Raw genomic sequence first — 21263 nt, forward strand, 5'->3', positions numbered from 1 at the left:
TCCCTTGCTCTAGTACTGATTTGCATTTCATTGATTATCAATGAAGTTAAGCATCTTTGCTTCTGTTTATGAACCATTTGTTTCTCTCCTATGAAATGCTTATTCACATCACTGCCCATTTTTCTACAGGGTTGTTTTTTTCAGGCTGATCTGTAAGAACTCTTGATCAATATCGAATACCAATTCTTTGTTAGGCATAGAAAGTACAAGTATCTTTTCCCCTGTTTGTGATTTGGGTTTCTATTTTCTTTATGGTGTTTATCCCCTTTTCACAAGATACCCATAATGCTCAGTAGAACCCATCACTATTTTTTGCAACACAAAAAAGGATGAGAGGGTGTGGAAAAGCATAAGGGTGCAGGTTAGAAAAGCTGTGAAGGAGCAATCCGGGCTCCTATGCTGAGACTGCCAGGGAGTCTGGAGTTTCCACCCTAGAGACCTCCTCACATACTGGCTGGAGCACACAATTAGTGGAAAAAATAACAAAGCCTTTCTATCAAAAGACACAAAGGGTCTGTGTGAGGCCTGCACACATCTCCCGTGTCTTCCTACACACAATGGGACACTTGTGCTTCTTCTGCCTGGCCAATGACAAGCAAGACTTGGGGAAAGTGCAGGAGAAAGAAATAAGAGCTGGGAACACCACAATGCTATAGCACCCCCTTCCCTGCAACAGAAGTCTCTGAGAGGTTGCTCAGTAGTAAGAGAAATCTACCAGCCAACAACAAAAATGGAGCTTAGGATAGACAAGAACTGGGGAAGCAAGATCCAGGTCCTACCAAACATTACACCAAAAAAAAAAAAAAAAAAAAAAAAAATCCTACATAGTGAGTCTCTAAAAGAGGTCTATTGGGTCTGGCAGGTGGCGTGGTGGTTAAGGGCACTGGACTCCCACATGGCTGACCATGGTTTGTGTCCCGGATCTGGCAGCTTGCTTTCTCACTTTCCCTCTCTCACTCTCTTGCTCTGTCCATCTCTGGTCAAATTAGAAATAAATAAATAAATACAATAATTCTAGAAAAAAGGTCTGTTGATCTATTTTGAGGGATCTGGAAGTTCCTAATAAGAAAATTTTAATGTTTTCACTTTGATCATTGTTTTTTTTTAAAGAGTTATAGGGGTTTTTAAAATTTATTTATTTATTTCATTGAGTGGTGGTGGGGTACTCCTGACAGAATCTTTTTTTTTTTTTTCCGAGAGGTTTTTGCTATAGGGCACGTGCGCTCGCCAGACAGACAGAGAGAGACATAGAGACAGAAAACGAGAAATCACCCCCCGGGGGGATGGTCATGCCGCAATCCCTTCTCCTCCATTCTCCTCTTGGGATCTTGGGCACACACACACACGTGCCCAGCATGAATTTTAAGCCACCAGGTCCGGGACGTGAACCGCGGTCGACTATGTGGGAGTCCAGCAACATAGCCATTACGCTAACTGCTGGTTCCCACTCCTGACAGAATCTTGGCTTGCTGCGATTCTCCCCCAACCCTTCCAGTGAGCCAGGATTGCAAGCATACCTGGCATGTTCAGGTCAACCTTGGAGCTGAACCTCAGGCTTCCCCATATGGCCCCAGTATTGCACAGTGCATCCTGCCACCTGTACCACTGTGGTGGGATTAGTTAGGAGTCACTTGAATGTCCCCCTTAAGACCAAGTAGCAGGATCTCAGTGCTCACATCTATGTCTCTTATTGTGTTAGTGCCCATTAACCAATTCATATAGCATAATCGCTAAAGACTAAGGAGAAAAAACAGAGGTGGACTTAAGTGAAGGCCAAATGTGACCACCAAGGGGAATATATCCTATGTTTGAAGAATTCATGGTAGTTCAAATACAGAAAACTGACAGAAGAATGGAGCTGCCACACAGCACAAAATAGTATAGGTACATTAACAAGAACCTTTATGGTAATAATTAGTGAGGGGCAATTTAATGTCAGCAGGTAACATCAGCTATCATATTAAACTCATGGTCAATCTGAAGTTTTCAGTTTCATATAGCTAGTTTGATTTCAGTTCAATTTTTTTTTTTTTTTTTTTTTTAGATTTTCTAGTTATATGAGACCCATTAGTAAAAGAAGTATAACCTAGTTTATACTTGAAAATGCTTAAGTAATAGAAATAATTTAATACTAGGAGTATAGAAGAAATGATTTCTGTGTTTTTTTTATTTTATTTATTTATTAAGAGAAAGAGCTAGGCAGGTAACCTTGACCAGGGTCCTACTATGCTGCAACCCTCTCCCCAGGCTCCCAGCAAGCCAGGATCACAAGCATCCCTGGTGTGTTTCAGTCAACCTAGGATCTGAATCCATGACTCCAGTACAGCTCCAGTATCACATACCCTACTGCCTACATTGCTGGGCCTGGAATAATTTCTTTTAAAAGAGTTCTATACATTATTCAGACTTGAGAATCCAATGGTCTGAGATCCCACCTGCCAGAGGACACAGCTCACCTTTTTAACACCCAAAATATCTTCAATGAGAGTTGCTGTTTGTAAAAATGTCTTCTTACTTGTCATCAGTGTAAACAGGAAGATCACAAAGTCATTCTTTTCTGCCAAACGCTTTGTAACTCCTTCCGTCTGTCACAAGAAGAAGAGAAAAAGGCAGAACACATTGTAACCATAAAATAAGACATGAACAAGTCTTCCCCTTGACACTGGAAAGGCAATCCCACCTTTGAAAACTGGCATGAGCCAACAAAACTGGGAAGTTACGAGTTAACTGTGGGAAATGTGTAAACTTCCAGCCATGGGACAAAAGTTTCCTGGCACCCAGGCTGCACAACTGAGCACACACTTTAGAGCTGAGAATGAGAGGAAAGCAGGAATTAGTGGCCCCAGCTGGCATGTAAAGTCTAAGCCCCAAAAGTCTCTATTTAGAAAACAAAACAAAGTCAATTAGAACAGAAACTGGTAACTAATGTAATTTCACTCACACCTCAATGAAGGAAAGAACTCAGTTTAATCAGAAAGCATATCCCAAGAGGACTCATGAAAGGGTTCTAAATGGCACAAATTTGAAATCCAACAATATTGGAAGCATAGACTTTAAAAAAGGTCAGACCCAGGTTCTCATTTCTGCCACATGATCCTGAGCAAATAGCTTCTCATCTTTGTACCCTCCATTTCTTCACCTGTAAAATGGTCATCTTTAAAGCCTTTAGGGGCCTGAAACCAGCAGATGGTGTCACAGTTACATCACCATGGGTGACTAGGATTCGAGTCCTGGACCCAGCAGCTTAATACTCATACCAGGTTCATGTGTATGCATGCCTAAAATCCTGAGAGGAGAATGGAAGGGAAGGGATTGCGACGTGGCCATTCCCCCAGGGGGTGATTTCTCACTTTCTGTCTCTCTGGGGAGGGCATGCACCCTATAGCAAAAATCTCTTCTTAAAAAAAAAATCTTTATGAGTCAGCAGATGGCGTAATGGTCGCTGGACTCCCACATAATCGTGACCACGGTTTATGTCCTGGATCTGGAAGCTTAAAACCAGGCATGTGTGCACATGTGTCCAAAATCCTAAGAGAAGAGTGGAGAAGTGATTGCAGCATGGCCATTCACCCTTCTAGATTTCTAGCTTTCTGTCTCTCTGGTGAGCACATGTTCCCTATAGAAAAGATCTTTCTTTTTTTTTTAAAAAAAAAAGTCTTGAAGAGGATTCAATTAGACAACACATGTAGACATTGCCAAGTAAGTCTTGTATTTCACCTCTATCTGACAGCCAAAGTGACCTTCCTGGAATAAACAAAAGGCTTCCAGTCTCCTTTGATACTTAATTAAGTCTCACTCTTCTGCCTGACATCGAAGGTCCTTTGAATAGGCCATCTGCCAGGGACAATCTCCCTAGGCTTATCAAGGCTGAATGACTTGCTGTTAACACCCATGAACACAGGACCTTTTCCTACTTCTATTACTTTGTTTTTCCCTTTGAAAATACTTTCTCTGATTCCGTATTTGTCTGTTAAAATCCTGTATGCCCAAGGTTTAACCCAGTACCACTTAGAATATAGAAACAATATAAATATTTACCAATATAGAACAGATAAATCAAGTATGCTATGCCCACATTATGGAATATAACATTAGAAGAAATGATGTACCTAAATATGATTTTTATTGAATAAAAAACTGACAAAGTGGTGCTTGTACACATACCAACACATAGTAACAGAAGTCTAGTATACAATGGACCAAGTTTTAAATGGACAGTGATGTTTTTATTTTATTTAATTTTCAACTTAAATATCTTTGGGTGGGAACCAGCAGGTGGCATGGTGCTTACGGCACTGGACACTCCCACATGGCCAACCACAGTTCGAGTCTCGGACTTGATGGCTTGCTTTCTCGCTTTCCCTCTCTCCCTCTCTCTCTCTTTCTGTCTATCTCTGGTCAAATTAAAATATGTGAATGAATAAATAAAAAATTAAAATAATAATTAAAAAAAAGAAAAAAAAATCTTTAGGCAAGACATACCGGCTCAGAGTTAGTCACAATTTACACAGGTCCCCACTTCAACTTGAGCAATTTCAAATATTTTCTGTTTTCTGCCTGGTTATTGCAGGCGCTGGTGTCTGCAACTCTAAGAGTTCTAGGTTCCCTATTGAACCTGGAATTAAGCCAAATCAACCTAGCACTGATCACCCTACATTCTCTATCCTACATTCGCCCCTTCCATAGTATAGTTTATGATCTAACATTTTTATTATCAGCTCAATTTCTGGCTGTATGCGATGTCTCTACCTTCATTATACCCTTTTCTCTTCTTACCTAGTTCAAAGTTTGTGACCTTGGTAGATTTTTTGGTTTTATTTCTCTTTAAAAACAAAAACAAAACCCTCAACTGAACTTACTATAATATCATAATTAACATGAATTAGGTGTTATTACAACATACTGTCTTTTCTCTTTTTTTAACTTCCCAGAGGGCACATGTGCAAGAGAGGAGAGAGAAGGAGAGAGAGAGAAGATCCTCCAAGGGGGATGGTCACAGTGCAATCCCTTCTCTTCTATTTTCTTTTAGGATTTTAGGTACTCATACACATGTGCCTGGCGTGTTTCTCAGGCTGCTGGGTCCAGAACTCAACTGCATAGTTAGCCATGTGGGATTCGGATGCCTTGACCACCATGCTGGTACATATGTTGTCTTTTTTAAGGAAAATTCCTTACTGGCCCCCACTATAATAATGATTGTATATTTTCAATATAGTTAAGTTTTTTACCTGATAGATCTGTCTGGCCTATGTGAGCCATTAGCTACACATGGCTATAGAGATTCTACATGGCCAGTTGAAACTGGTATGTGCTCTAGGTGTAAAAAATGCCACTGGATTTTGAAAACTTAGCACAAAAAAAAAAAAAAATGTAGGGGCCAGCAGGTGGCGTGGTGATTGAGGCGCTAGACTCCCAGATGGTTGGCTACGGTTTGAGTTCTGGACCTGGCAGCTTGTTTTCTCACTTTCCCAATCTCTCTCTTTCCATGTATCTCTCTGGTCAGATTTTAAATCGGTAATAAAAAATAAATTTAATAAATATTTTTAAAATGTAAACATCTCAATAATTATACAGATCATGGGTCTAGCAGGTGGCGTGGTGGTTAAGGGGTGCTGGACTCACACATGGCCAACCACAGTTTGAGTCCCAGACCTGGCAGCTTACTTTCTCACTCCCCCATCCCTCTTTTCTGATCAAATTTAAATAAGTAAATAAATAAAGTTAAATAAAATATGGGGTTTTTTTTGAGAGGTTTTAGCTATAGGGTACGTGCACTCGCCAGAAAGACAGAGAGAGACAAAGAGAGAGAAAGCAAGAAATCACCAGGAATAGGTTTAATGGAGTTAAAAAGAAACCTTAAAGGTCATAGGTACTCTGCCCATGCTTTTCATCCTTTGGACAAATAACTGTTCGGTCTTAGCTTGGACATCTCCAGGACCAAAGGCATTCAGTATCTGATGAAGCAGCCGTGCCTTTTAACATTACTACAAAATTCTGCCTTCCCATGATTTTACCTGTTCATCCTGGTTTGCAGACACACATACAACAAGTCTTATTCCCCCAATGTCTGAAGACACTGTCACCAAGTCAGCTGTTTTTTCCTCAACCAGGGAAGATGCGGTAGGGGTAAATGGAGTGCCAGTGGCAGGGGTACTTACACAGACACAGGTATTATACAAGATGCTCAAGCAGTCCTTAGACATTTCATCACTTACTGAAAGTAAAAGGGAAATAATTGGTTATTTTTCTCATCGAAAAGAAAGTTTAACAGTATTGCATTTTTTGAACATTAAGAACTATTACAATCCCCTCCAAGATGATGATTGTCTTTTTCGTAAACCACCTTCCACTCCTTGTCTTCACGAGATTTTCATAGTGTCCATCAGAACCCACAAACCAATTTGTACATTACTTTTTGGTTTGATATAGTAACCACTTACTAATCATGCTCCATAATCTTCATCATTTCAACCTGCTCTGGTGTCATCATTGTGTCTTACTTAGAATATATAAAGGGTTTTAGGGTTTTTCTTTTTATTTGAATAGACCAGAAACAACTTAATATATACGAGAACTTCAAAAAAATTCACAGAAAAACAAGTTCATTTTGGTGCAAAAAAAAAAAAGGAATCCATGCATTTTTTCTGTGAAATGTCTGTAATACCCTTATATGTTATTGTCTTTTTATGTTCACGTTAAATTGCTTCCTCAAGAACATTTCACACACAGAACTACAAGATAAGTTGCTTCCTCAAGACACATTTTCACATCCAGAACTACTAGACTCCAAAGTAAGTACCTTGTTTGCTTGTTATAAATTTCCATTTTAAGCTCTAGTGGCAGACAAGGATACCATTTTTACTATAGACTCACCAACTAAGCATTGTGTTCAGTCGTTGTTTGTGTTGGACAAATGGCTTTTAATATCTGACCTATTACTCATTCTAGTAAAGAACTTACTATTTCTCTGTGAGTAGGAACAGGAGAGCAACACAAAAAGGAAATGTAGTTTTCATGACTCTAAAACCAGGGGATGATAAAACTGAGTATGGACCATGGGCAAAAAATTTAGCCTAGCTTTGCTTTACTTTTAAACAACTATTTCACTTCTGTGCTGCCATAAACTCTCAAGTACTAGATGTCTCCTTCTGAGACCAGACGAATTACCTCATACAATCTAGAGACAATGTAGATGCCCTGTGTCCCTCACTACTACCTTTCAACCTACTGGGGCTTATTGTTTTATTTACTTAATGACTTCAGAGTGAGGTAGAACACCAGATCAGTATATCTCAGAATTTCTAGACCTCCATTTCCAAAGGTAATTGGAACTCACTCATTCATCAAGTATTCACTCAGCACCTACTCTCTAGAGCAGATGTTGCGTTAAGCAAAAAAGAATTAAAAAAAAAAAAAGAAAAAGAGGCCGGCAGGTGGCACAGTGGTTAAGGCACTGGACTTCGACATGACCGACTGCAGTTCAAGTGCTGGACCTGGTGGCTTGAAACTCATACTGTGTATACTCGTGCCCAAAGTCCCAAGAAGAGAATGGAGGAGAAAGGATTGTGGCATGGCCATCCTCCCTGGAGGGTTATTTCTTGCTTTCTGTCTCTTTCCTTCTCTGTCTCTCTGGTGAGTGCATAACACCCTACAGAAAAACTCTCTTAAAAAAAAAAAAAAGACAAATTCTTAGCCCTCATAAAATCTACACATGTAGTTGAAGGAAGAGAGAATAAATAAGTGTACCAGCAAGTAACTTAAGATGCTATCTGCTGTAAGGGTAGATAGAGAATATGAAGGACCAACTTAAGAGTACACAGCTGAGACATTAAAGATAACTATGCGTCCCAGTTGTGGTGGTATACAAATAGTTCCATAGCTTGGAAGGCTGGAGACCACGTGGGGGCCAGGGTTTGCTTCCCAGGCCAACTTGAAAATACTTGGTACAGCTGTGTCTGTAATCTTAGCTAATTAGGAGACTAGAACAAGAGGACTCTGACACAGCAAGGCCCTGTCAAAAATATCTGTCTTTCTCCCTCTCTTTTTCTGTTGTCCCCTTTACCTTCTCTCTCATAAAAGGAAAACAAAATGACTATGAATCCTCTTAACCACTGCAGTACACATAAATTAGACCTTATATAGTATCATCTATATGATGTTAGGGGTAAACTATTTTTACATTAAAAATGCTGTATTTGGGGCCCATGGCATGGTAGTTAGGGCAGCTTGACCCCACATGGCCAACTGCATGATTTGAGTATTGGATTCAGTGGCTTAAAAAATGCAATGGGTGTGTGTATGTATATCTGAAATCCTGATAGAGGGAGGAATGGAGGAGAAGCTAATGAGCCATATCCACGCCCCATGGGGGATTCTTTCTCACTTTCTCTCGCTCTCTGTCTCCAGCAAGTTCACGCACCTTCTGGCCAAACAAACACTGTATTTTTAGAATATTCATCAAATCTTAATCAAAGAAATCTGTTTTTTTTTTGTTTGTTTGTTTTTTGGAGAGGTTTTTGCTATAGGGCATGTGCACTCGCCAGAAAGACAGGCAGTGAGAAATCACTCCCCAGGGGGGATGGCCACACCACAATCCCTTCTCTTCCATTCTCCTCTCGAGATCTTGGGCATGCATGCACACATGCCCAGTGTGAGTTTAAGTCACTGGGTCTGGGACTCGAACCGCAGTTGACTACATGGGAGTCCAGCGACATAGCCATTATGCCAACTACTGGTCCCAAGATCTCTGGTTTTTAATGCCAGAATAAAATGCACTTACTCCATTTTTTAAATGAAATATTGAATGACTAAAAAGAATATTTATAGTAAGTCATAAAAAACAATACTAGGGCCAACTATTGGTGTGGTGGTTAAGGTAGTTGGCTCATACATGGTCAACTGTGTGGTTCAGAGTCCCAGATCTGAAGACCTAAAAAACATAATGGGCATGTGTGCCCAAAATTCCAAAAGAAAAGATGGAGAAGAAAGGACTGTGGCATGACCATCCTCCATAGTGGGTGCTTTCTCACTTCCTCTCTTTCTACCTGTCTTTCTTCAGTGTGCACACACATCCTCTGGCAGAAATTTTAAAAATAACAATAGAATAATATCCATACACCAACCACTCTCCTTAAGAAATAATGTACTACGAAAAGCTCTGACTTCTTACCATACGTGTCTAATAACAACTGAACTTTTACAAAAAGCACACATCATCTTTATAGCAAAAAAACGAACAGGTTTTTCATATTTTATGTTTTTGTTATAGGGCATGAGTGTTCGCCAGAGACAAAAAGAGAAGAAAAGTGAGAAATCATCCTGGGGGCGGGGCGGAGGATAGCCACACTGCTATCCTCTCTCCTTCATTGGGCACGTGTGCACATACACCTGGAGTATTCTTCAGGCCACCAGGTCTGAGACTTGAACCATGCAGTCAGTCATGTGGGATCCAGCTGCCTTACCCATCACACCACCAATTAGCCCTGGCTTTTACTTACTTACTTACTTACTTACTTACTTACTTACTTACTTATCTAAATAAAACAAACTAAGAGTGATCTTACCAGGTTCTTCCTTACTTTCTAGCTACCTATATACACAAAATAAGAATGTCCAAATAAAACACAAAAGCTGGATCAAAGAACTATTAGAAAATACAAAGATGTAATTGTTTTAGCCCAGTGGTAGCACCAGATATGTATTTCTATCCAGTACAGAAATGGGTAGAGTGCTTTTTAGTTGAGAGTAGAGAGAATAAATTGCAGCTGAAAGCAAGACATGTCCTCATTGTTAAGAGTTATTAAGGAAAAAAGAGCAACTCCTGAGAATTGCCACTATATGCATCATCGCGTTGGGAAATGAGGACCAGCAGCTGACAAGTATACTTACTTTTCAGTTTCTGTCCCCGGATAGAGATTGTAGGCCTCATAAGAATTTCTACAAGAAGCTGTAAAGAAAGAAATTAGATAAAAGCTTCAAAAATAATTCAAAATACAACTTATAAAACAATCTTTGCCATGAAATTCATCGTCCGGATATCTATTACAGTATTGTAAGACACTCTTGTTCTAGAAAGGAATGAGGTTCAGCACAAAGAGCACTGTAGCAAAAATCTAGGAACCTGAGTTCTAGTACCAGCTCACAACTTATTTACCATGTAAACTTGGGCAGTGACCCTCTTTGGGTCTTAGTTTCCTCATTTTCAAAAGTGCTAAGGGCTGGATGATAGCATAGCAATAAAATGCAATTCTCTGCAAGGCAGGTCCCATAGGAAAGTTTTAAGTTCATGTCTGGGAACCTCCTTGAATATGTTAGACAAATGGGTACCCATGATGTGGCCTGACTGAGGCTGGGAGTGGACTGTGGTGTTGGGGGGCTATTTTCATTTATCTGTGTCTCTGTCTCTTTTGGGGCCAGCAGATGGCATAGTGGTTAAGGGCGCTGGACTCCCACATGGCCGACCATAGTTCCAGTCCCGACTTGGTGACTTGCTTTCTCACATTCTCTCTCTCTCCTCTCTCTCTCTGTCCTTCTCTGGTCAAATTTAAATAAATAAATAAATAAATAAATAAAGTTAAAGAAAATAATTCTTAAAACAAAAAAGAAATAACAAACTTTTTTTAAAAGTACGCAAAATTAGGGGACCAGCAGTTAGCATAATGGCTATGTCGCTGGACTCTCATGTAGTCGACCCCGATTCGAATCCTGGACCCAGTGGCTTAAAACTCTCGCTGAGCGCATGTGCGTGCGTGCCCAAGATCCCGAGAGGAGAATGGAGGAGAAAGGATTGCGGTGTGGCCATCCCCCCTGGGGGCTGATTTCTCACTTTCTGTCTCTCTGTCTCTCTCTGTCTGGCGAGCGCACATGCCCTACAGAAAAAAAAAAAAAAAACCTCTCCAAAAAAAAAAAAGTATACAAAATTAGGCAATCTCTGGAATCCAGTGCAGCTTTAATTTTTGAAAACTGCAGAACATTACTACTATGATGATTCTTGTGCTTAAAGACATTTGTATATATGTTTATAAAAAAATTCTCAAATGACACATCACAAATTGTTAACACTATGGGAGCTGGCGATGATATGCATACATTTTTCATTTTACATACTTTTAACACAACACACAATTTTGCTTAAATTGCTTAAAATAAGAATATATTTAGAACCTACTGTATTGAGAGGAAGAGCAATGTATAATAAGGGCCAATCCATCAGGAAGACATAACAATTACAGACATTATGCACCTAACAACAGAGCACCAAAATACATCAAACAAGAGCTGATAGAAATGGTTCAGCCTTTGTAGTGTAGCCATTAGTGAACTGAAGTATGGAAGGCACACGGCCAACCACAGGTTCAAATTTCTGCCCTGGTCGACCTGAAACATGCTGGGCACACCTACACGTGCCCAAGATCCTAACAAGCTGGGGGCTGAGGGAAGAGGATCACTATGTGATCAGACCCTGTTGAGGATATCTCTCCTTCTTTCTCTTACATGTGCAACCATGCCCTGTATATTGTGAATAACAAACTTAAAAACAAAAAGTGACAGAGCTGAAAAAAAAAAGTTCAAAAATATTAGTTGGACACTTTAATACTCTGCTTTCAATCATGGATAGAAAACAAGGTAGAAGATCAGCAAAGAAACAGAAGACTGGAACATCATAAATCAACAAGTTCAACAGACATCTACAGAATTCTCCATGTACTACTCCATGCAGCAACATTCTGTTCAAGAGCACACAGAACCTTCTCCATGAGAGAGCATATGTTAGGCCATAAAATAAGTCTCAATAAATGAAAAAGAGCTGAAATCATACAAACTACTGGCTTGTCAGAAAAGTCATGAGAGGGAACCAGCAGTTAGCGTAATGGCTATGTCGCTGGACTCCCACGTAGTCGACCGCGGTTTGCGTCCCGGACCTGGTGGCTTAAACCTCACGCCGGGCATGTGTGCGTGCATGCCCAAGATCCCAAGAGGAGAATGGAGGAGAAGGGATTGCAGCGTGACCATCCCCTCTGGAGGGTGATTTCTCACTTTCTGTCTCTATGTCTCTGTCTGTCTGGCGAGCACACGCGCCCTATAGAAAAGTCATGAGGCATCTTTTGCATAGAAAAATACATCAGGACCTTCCCAATGACCTAATATATTCTCTGGTCATGATGGAATAAAATTAGAAATCATAAAAAAATTTGGGATATTTACAAATATGAGGATAATTTAAAACCCATCCTGAAATAACTGAATCAGAGAAAAAAAAATCCAAGGGAAATTATACCAACACATACAATATATCTAAAGCATTGCTTAGAAAGATCATCCATGACAACTGTGGTTCAAATCCCAGCCCCAACAGCTTAAAAAACACACCAGCCTGTGCATGCGTGTGTGCGTGCGTGTGTATGTCTAAAATCCCAACAAGATGGAGAAATGGAAGAGATGGGATTGAGATGTGACCATGCCCCAGTGAAGGGTGCTTTCTATCCCCTCTGTTTGTCTCTCTATCTCTCTTTGGTGAGCGCATGTGCTCTACAACAATTTAATTTTCTTTTTCTTTCTTTTAGAGTTTTGTTTTGTTTTGGCTATAGGGTGCATGTGTTCACTGGAGAGACAGAAAGCATGAAATTATCTCCCAGGGGAGATGGCTTCTACTCCATTCTCCTTTCAGGATTCTGGGTACACACGTACATGTGCCTAGTATGAGTTTCAAGTTGTTGAGTCCAGGACTTAAACCATGTCGACCACGTGGGAGTCCAGAGCCTTAATCACTATGCCACCTGCTGCCCCTGCTCTACAATAATTTAAATAGAAAAGAAAAATTAAATAGAAATAAATCCAAGTGTCTATGACCTATTCATTTTTGACAAGGATGCCAATAGTGAAAAATATTATTTTCAATAAACAGTGCTGTGACAACTGGATAGTTACATGTGGAACAATGAAACTAGACCTGTGGCTCCTATGATAAAAATAAACTCAAACAGGATCAAAGATATAAATGTAAAAGATAAAACTACCAAAACCCTAGAATAACACACAGGAGTAAATCATAGTGACCTTAAATTAGTCAATGGTTTCTTAGATATACAAAAAGACCCAGCACCAAAAGTGAAAAAAAAAATAGGTAAAATAAACTTCATTAAAATGAAAAACATTTGTACTTCAGGGGACACCATCACACACACCAAAAAAAAGAAGAAAGCCACTAAATGAGAGAAAATATTTGCAAATTACACAGCTTATAAGGGATCAGAATGCAGAAACAATATTACTCAATAATAAAAAGACAACTCAATCAAAAAATGGACAAAGCAGGTGAACAGGCGTTTTCCCAAAAGTCATTCTCCAAATGGCCAACAGACACACAGAAAGATTTAACCATGTCAGTCACTGGGAAATGAAAATCAAAACCACAATGAGATACCATTTTATACTTTAATAGGATAGCTATAAATAAAAAGATAAGTAATTCTTGGCAGTGGTGTGGAAATCAGAACCTTCATATATGCGAAATGGTGTAGCTGCTTTGGAAAACAGCTTGACACTCGCTCAAGAGTTAAACACAGAGTTACCATGTGACCTAGCAACTCTATTCTTAGGCATATACCAAGAGAAATTTTAAAAGGAGACAATCCAATAGAAAAGTAAACCATGCTCACATAAAAACCTGTATTCCAGTTAGTACAGCAGCAAGCACCCCACTGCATAGTTACTGGAGGCTGGAAGATTGTGACATCAAGGCCAATTGTCTCTCAATGTATTCTCTTTAAAACAAAACAAAACAAAAACAAAAACAGGGCCAGCCTGTGGTGTGATGGTTAAGACAGCAAGATGCTGGGACCAGCAGATAGCATAATGGCTATGTCACTGTAGTCGATCGCGGTTTGAGTCCTGGACTTGGTGGCTTAAACTCACGCTGGGCACGTGTGTGTGCGTGCCCAAGATACTGAGAGGAGAATGGAGGAGAAGGGATTGTGGCGTGGCCATCCCCACCTAGCAGGTGATTTCTTGCTTTCTGTCTCTTTCTGGTGAGTGCATACGCACTATAGGAAAAACCTCTCCAAAAAAAAAAGATAGTTAGATGCCATGTGGCCACCGCATGATTTGAGTCCTAGACCCAGCACCTTAAAAAACACTAGGGATGTGTGTGTGCATGCCTAAAATCCCAACAGGAGGAAGAAGCGGAAGAGAAAGGACTCAATGTGACCTTCCCCATGGAGGGTACTTTCCGATTTCTTTGTCTCTCTCTAGAGAGCACATGTGCACTCTGGAAAAATTAAAACAAAAAACTTGCATTCCAATATTCATAGCAGCTATTAATAAGAGCAAAAAATGGAAACAATCCAAATATACATCAACATATGAATGGATAAACGAAATGTGGTGCATCCACACAATTTAATACTTCTTTACAATAAAAAAGAATGAAGTACTAATACATGTTATGACATAATCTTTAAAAATTACATAAGTGAAAGCAGCCAGTCACAAAAGACAACATGTTGTATGAATCCATTTTTATGAAATGTCCAGAATGAGTAAATCTATAGAGATAGAAAGTAGATTAGTGGTTGCCTAAGGATGAGGGACCTGGGAAGAAATGCAGAGTGGCTACTAAAGGAATAAAGGGCTTCTTTTTTGGAGTGATGAAACTCCAAAAAATTTTTTTTGAAATTATTATTATTTTTTAATTTGCTATAGGGCATATGCACTCAACAGAGACAAAGAGACAGGGGAAGAAAGTGAGAAGGCAAGCCACCATGTTTGGGACTCGAACTCTGGTTAGCCACAGAGGAGTCCAGCATTTCAACTACCATATATATCACCTGCTGGTCCCAAAATTCCAGATCTAAAATCAACTGTGATAGCTGCATAATTCTATAAATATCTAAAAGCCATTGTATTATAAGCTTTAAATGCATGAATTGAATGACATATGAATAATATCTCAATAAAACGATTTTTAAAAAACTCAACATTATTCAGAGTGAAAGAAGCCAGACACAGAAAGCCACATAGTATATTATTTTTTTTAAATATAAAAGCTTTATCTCATTTTGGTTTTTAGAAGTGAGTCCAGAAATGGAAATAATAGGGCAAAATGAGTATACAAATGCTTTTCAAAAGAGATGACAGTTTAAGTGACACAGGTAGCAGGGGACTACTGCTGGACAGAGCCCAGGTTCAGATTTTGGGTCAAACTGAACATGCTGGGTATACCTACAGTGTCCCATGATCCTATCTGGCTGAAAGGATGGGGGAAGAGGTGATTACAAGGTAAATGGAACCTGCTGGGGGCTGCCACCCCCTCACAAAAAATAGTTGAATTAAAAAAAAGATCACCACTGCCCAAGCAATATATAAGATGCTCGATGGCACAGAATATTAAATTTAAAATTAAATCAATTAAAATTCATGAGGGATGAATGGTGGTTCTGCAGTAAAACACAACATTCTGTGAGGCTGACACACACGGGATGATTCTAGGTTCATGTCCAAAGACTTCCCCAAGCACACTGGGCATGAGCATGCCCATGATTCAGGGCTGGCGGAAGCTGGGGATAGACATGGGGTATTAAAACCTCTGTTGGGAGGTGTTGTCTGTCTTTCTTTTTTGTTCACAGAAGAAATAAACAAACTTTAAAAATAAATTCACTTCAAATGGAAGATGGACTATGAGTAAATGCCCTAACTGCCTACTTGGCTTACATCTGGCCCACAGACATATTTTCTTTGGGTCACAGCTATTAACAGGTGCACATATCTATGAATACACTAAAAACCACTAAACTATACCCTTTAAATGGTTGAACTGCATGTTATGTGAACCATACTTTTAAAAAACTGGTTAAAAATACTACAAAGAAATATCATGTTTCTCCCATCTGCTTAGTAAAATTTTTTTGATCACATGAAAATCATGAACTTTATTATACATTTAAAAAATTGACTAACAACCTATTTCCTGAAGTCCCATGACCAAATATTTTGACAAAATGAAAAAAAAAATTCTCCTCCCCACAAGTATACCATGATCACACAAAGCTGAGTTCTCCAAATCAAATGGAAATGATATGATTTTTCATTGTAAGCTACATAATTAGTAGTAATACAGAAATAATAATCAATTCATTTACATTACAGACTCACCAAATATACAAAGCAATTTTGCACACTAGTTATAATGTAATTCCTAGTTCTCATATCAACTAAAGTAAATTTTTAAGTAAATTCTCAAAATATACTCTTTGGGGGCCAGCAAGTGGCATGATGGTTAAGACACTGGACTCTCACGTAGTCGACCATGGTTCAAGTCCCAGAAGAGCTTGCTTTCTCACGTTCTCTCTCTGTCTCTCTCTCTTGTCAAATTAAAATAATAATAATAATAAAATAATTATTAAAAAAAAATACACTCTGCTGTGGGACTAGCAGTTGGCAAAATGGCTATGTCACTGGATTCCCATGTAGTTGACCACAGTTTGAGTCCCGGCCCTGAAGGCTTAAATTCATGCTGGGTTCATGTGCATGCGCGCCCAAGATCCTGAGAGGAGAATAGAGAAGGGATTGCGGTGTGGCCATCCCCTCTGGGGGGCGCGGAGGACTTCTTGCTTTCTGTCTGTCTTTCTAGCAAAAACCTCTCAAAAAAAAAAAAAATACACTCTAGTGAAGAGGGCTTTTGAGTGCCAGGTAATGTTCTATTTTTTTTTTTTTATTTGTGCATCAGTGACTAAAGTGAATTTATTTTGTGGTAGTTACTGGTATATTTTTCTATAATGTATGAAGGTTATCTTCAATAACAAAGTCCATCAAAATATGTTGGTAATGGTGTGGATAAACAGATGCTCATACTTTGTAATTGAGGATGTAAGTTAAGAAAATCTCTTAGCTGTCTATGTAAGTTACAGGTTTATAAACAGCCAATGACACATATGCTTTGGTTCCAAAAGCACGCACTCACATGTACACAGAATCATGTACAAGATCTTTATTGCAACTTCGTCTATAATTATAAAAAAGGTGTGGAAAATTCTAACTGTCCATCAACTGGAGCCTGGGTAAGTAATCTATGATACAATTATACCAGTGAATACTATTTAGCTACTTAAAATAATGAGATAAAGTTATATATACTGAAATGAAACTGTACCCAAGCTAGAGAGTTACATGAAAAAAGAATGATATGGGAAACTATATCCTCATATATGGTATGCACTCAATGTAGGGGAAAAATGAACTAAGGTGGAGATGGCAGGGTGCTATGTACACATATAGACGCACACACATATTACCACAGAACATCTCTCTAAGAATCTACTAATCATAACTGCTGTAGAGAGGATACTGGGAACTTGGGAGACCCACTTTTCCTTTTGTATCTTTAGAAAAAGGTAAATGCACTATCAATTTAAACAAATAAATTCTTCTATAAAAATTGGGCGGGCCCATGGTGTACTAATTACGTGCTGCTCAGGAAAGGCCAGGTCCCACATGGTGATCACAGTTCCAGTCCTCAGCCAGTCAGCCCAAGACATGCCAGGTGCACATGTATGAGTGCCTAAGATTTTTTTGGGCGGGAGGATTGGAAAAAGGGGACTGCAGTATGACCAGACACTATGGAGACACTCCTCTCTCTCTTTCATAAGCACACAGTGAATAAAGAAAAAAAAAAAATGACTAAAGTAAAACCTATGCTGCTTTAACACAGGTGAATGTCACTGAGCTTCTAAAAGTTAAAATCTGAAATGTTTGCTATAAATTCTGAAATGTTTCTCTCTTTCATTTGAAGAGTTCAATTCACAAACCCTCAAGTAGCAGTAATAGTAGCAACAATAAATAGCTACTTACATCAACACCTCCAAACAAGTCAAAAATATATGTATTTGGGTAAGTGGTTTCTTGGGTAAGTTTCCTCTCTTCAGTAACAAATGCCATAGCCTCCATGGAGAGAAGAGGAGAAATTTCCTATTTTTAAAAAAAGCAGAGATACTCTGTTTTAGTATCAAGCATAGACAAACACTAAAACATCAGCTTGCATTTTAGTCACAACTTGAATTCTCCCAAGCACAATCCTTGCCACCCAGTGACCTCACTTCCTGGTATTCAGGCCCCTGTAGACTCTTTTCCCATAGTGAATCTGGTCTGGTGTGGTTCACTTAAACTAGCAGAATGTAACAGAAGTAACTCTATGCCACTTCTGGTGTAAGAGTTAAGCCCTGGCAAAGTTGGCTTTTGCCATCTTGGAACCCAATTATCATGCTGTGAGAGCCACTTGAGGAGAACTAGGGCCAGGAGTGATATTCTTAGCTGATCTTCAGCTGATGGCCGCATGTGAGCAAGGCCATTCTGGACATTCGTGATGTCTCAGTGCCCCACTGAATACCACAGGAGACAAAGAGCCACTCAATCAACAAAAGTCTGACAGACATATAATGGTTGTTATTTCAAGTTACTAAGTTTTTGGGTGACTAGTTCTACAGCAATAACCAAATCACTGCTCAAGTGTTTCCTCCTGCTGGAAGTTCCCCCTCATTTCCACCAGACAGAAGCAACCTGACACTCTTCTAAACCTCCAAAGCAATCTGTAACTCATTTGTAGCATTTAGCAAATTCACAAAAGTTTCTTTGTACCTATCTATATTATTTTTTTCCCTAGACTTCCTTGAAGACAAAACAAACTGATTTCTTTATGTATCCTCAATAGGTATTTGATACATATACAAGGGATAACAGGTCTGTGGAAGATACTGGGAAATATAAAAAGTATTTGATACAGTAGGTGTATGCAGTGCTTCTCAAATTGTGGGGCTACAAAATCCTTTCTTCTTCCTCCCCTGGCCTGTTCCCAACATCTTCTGAGAAAAAAGCAGAAATTTTTCTCAGGCCTCCCTTACCCTGACCTTCAGTGACTGCCCAGGGGTTGAGGAGAAGCATGCAAGGACTCTGTGTTGGAAGAGAGTAGAATTAAAGTTTATGCTTTCTATGTCTTAAAACAAAACAAAACAAAAACAAACCAACCAAAAAACCTTTCTTCATAAAGAACAAAGTAACAGGAAAACAATCTTACAGAAAAGCTTGGTTTGTATTAAGTTTCAAATAAGTATTTGCTGGATGAATTAAGAAATGTTGATCACACAGCAAGGATTCACAAATGTTAATTTTCCTTCCACTTAATTTCACTTTGGTACCATCTCTCAGATTTTGTAGGTATCAAATGAAATAATGCTTCTTTGAAAAGCATTTTTTAACAAGTGGAAGAAGCTATAATTATTTCTATAGACTGTGAGAAGATCAAGAACATAAGAACATCTCTTTTTAAAGACTAAGCTCATTTAATGTCAATTACATTTCAGATTAATTTACATGATATAATAATCAAAACTTCATCTCTGAAGAACATTAACGCATTCAGCTTCATTATGATCAAATAGAATTTACCTGGGTTATAATGGCAGCTAAAGCTGCTAAATTCAAATTTGGGTCCAGCCCCAAGGTAAGTTTGGATTTGGTAACTCCAAACCCATTAAACCAGAACCTTTAGGGATGGGGCCCAGAGCTGTTTGAAAAAGCCCTCAAGGTGATTCTCATACACACTCAAGTTTGAGAACAATTGCCCTAGCAATGTCTTTATACTCTTTTTACCCACTCCCAAACCTGGCCCCTTCTTTAGTCTTCTTATATTGAATGATTACAATCGAAAACATGAACCTTTAACAAAATGGGCTCTTTTAAACCCTGTTAAAAAAGAATGCTATTCAAATCCTAGAGTACAGTACTGATCTCCTAAATAAAGCAAGCACTGCCACAAAGTAGGCATGAATAAAGCCCAGAAGGATACACATAGGGAATCTAATAGCAATTACCTCTGGGTGGTAGAATTATAGGTGATTTTTATTTTCATCATTGTACTTTTTCTGAAGTTGTTAAATTTTTCACAGATTATGCAACAGAAACAGAATTTTTAGAAAGCAGACAGCTTATGTAATCTGGATGCCTTGAATACAGCCCTGCCACGGCCCCTAGCAGTTACCTTGAGGATATTTTGGCACTCAACGAAGTCACTATGGAGGTGGCTGGTAGCATACAGCTTGAGGAGCAGCTGAGGAATTCCACTCCATTTGGATTGCTTGTCCCTCTCAGTCAAAAATGTCTCAGTGAACTGGAAGCAAAAGAAAGGGAACATTTTACTGGTGAGAAAGAACTATTAGTAGATACGGCTGAAAAGAGCAGCTACCCCCCAGACCCACCCAGGACAAACAATTCAAAGCCTTCTTTCTGAAAGTCTTCAAAAGCTTCCAACTGCCTACCAACTGAAAGTCCAAGTTTTTGCCTTGTCAAACAATGCTCCGCATAATCCAGTATCTACTTTTCTTTCCAGACTCATCTTTCCCAATGTATATTCCAGGCTTCAGACACAAGTTCTCGCTAGGCCACTCTGCATGTGTTCTTTCCCCTGCCTAAAATGTTCTTGGTCTTGTCTTTTTTTAAGAATTATTTTATGTATTTATTATTATTATTTTCATTTGACCAGAAAAAGACAGAGAGAGAGAGAGAGAGAGAAGGAAAGTGAGAAAGTCACCAGGTCTGGGACTCGAGCTGTAGTCAGCCATGTGGGGTTCCAGCACCTTAACCACCAAGCCACTTGCTGGCCCTTCTCCCTGTCTTTTCTACCTGAAATGTTCTTTTTCCTTCCAAATACAAGCCAAACAGCCAGAAATTTTCCTTGACTGGCCACTTTCTCTCTTCTTTCTAAGCAATTAGGTTATGCTCTTTGGAACACCTAGTATTATACAGTATCTACTGTATATGGCATTGTATACTACAATAGATATTACTGTATAATATCTATTGTACAATAACTTAGCTTAATGCATCATATTTGATGGTTCATTTGTTCCCCTACTCCTTTAGATCATAAGCTACTTCAGAGTAACAAGGTTGTTTCTCTCTCCCTTCCTCTCTCCTTCTTCTCTCTCACCTTCTCTCCCCCCCATCTCCCTGGATCTCACTCACTCATAGAGTGATAGGCCACAGAACAGACACTCAGTATATGTTTGAAGGCATGAGTAATAGTATAACTTAATGACAGAAACAATCAATTAAGACATTTTTCGCTAACACTTTGGGGATATACCATTATCATGGACCAGATGTAAATTATTTTCATGTGCATCTGACCCTCAATCAAATCAAAAGCTCCTTCTAACTGTTAGTACAGGATAAAGTGGTCTTCAATAATGTTTTAGCTCTAGCCTGATACATATCAG

General features: G+C 39.1%; 1 protein-coding gene across 2 annotated transcripts in view; it reads right to left on the bottom strand.

Annotated features, from left to right (window-relative positions):
* TRPC4AP (transient receptor potential cation channel subfamily C member 4 associated protein) overlaps positions 1-20155 on the bottom strand; it is a gene marked incomplete at its 5' end in the record, with an annotated part of 60613 nt that extends 40458 nt beyond the window's left edge. For both annotated transcript variants that reach the window (XM_014586133.1, XM_014586132.1), the window contains 5 exon segments: positions 2457-2585; positions 6159-6214; positions 9889-9946; positions 17845-17961; positions 20027-20155. In XM_014586133.1, coding sequence (XP_014441619.1) covers positions 2457-2585; positions 6159-6214; positions 9889-9946; positions 17845-17961; positions 20027-20155 — 489 coding nt within the window.
* Positions 20156-21263: the final 1108 nt, after the last annotated feature.

This window comes from Tupaia chinensis, unplaced genomic scaffold (genome assembly GCF_000334495.1).
Source record: "Tupaia chinensis unplaced genomic scaffold, TupChi_1.0 Scaffold000115_1, whole genome shotgun sequence".
NCBI lineage: Eukaryota > Metazoa > Chordata > Mammalia > Scandentia > Tupaiidae > Tupaia > Tupaia belangeri.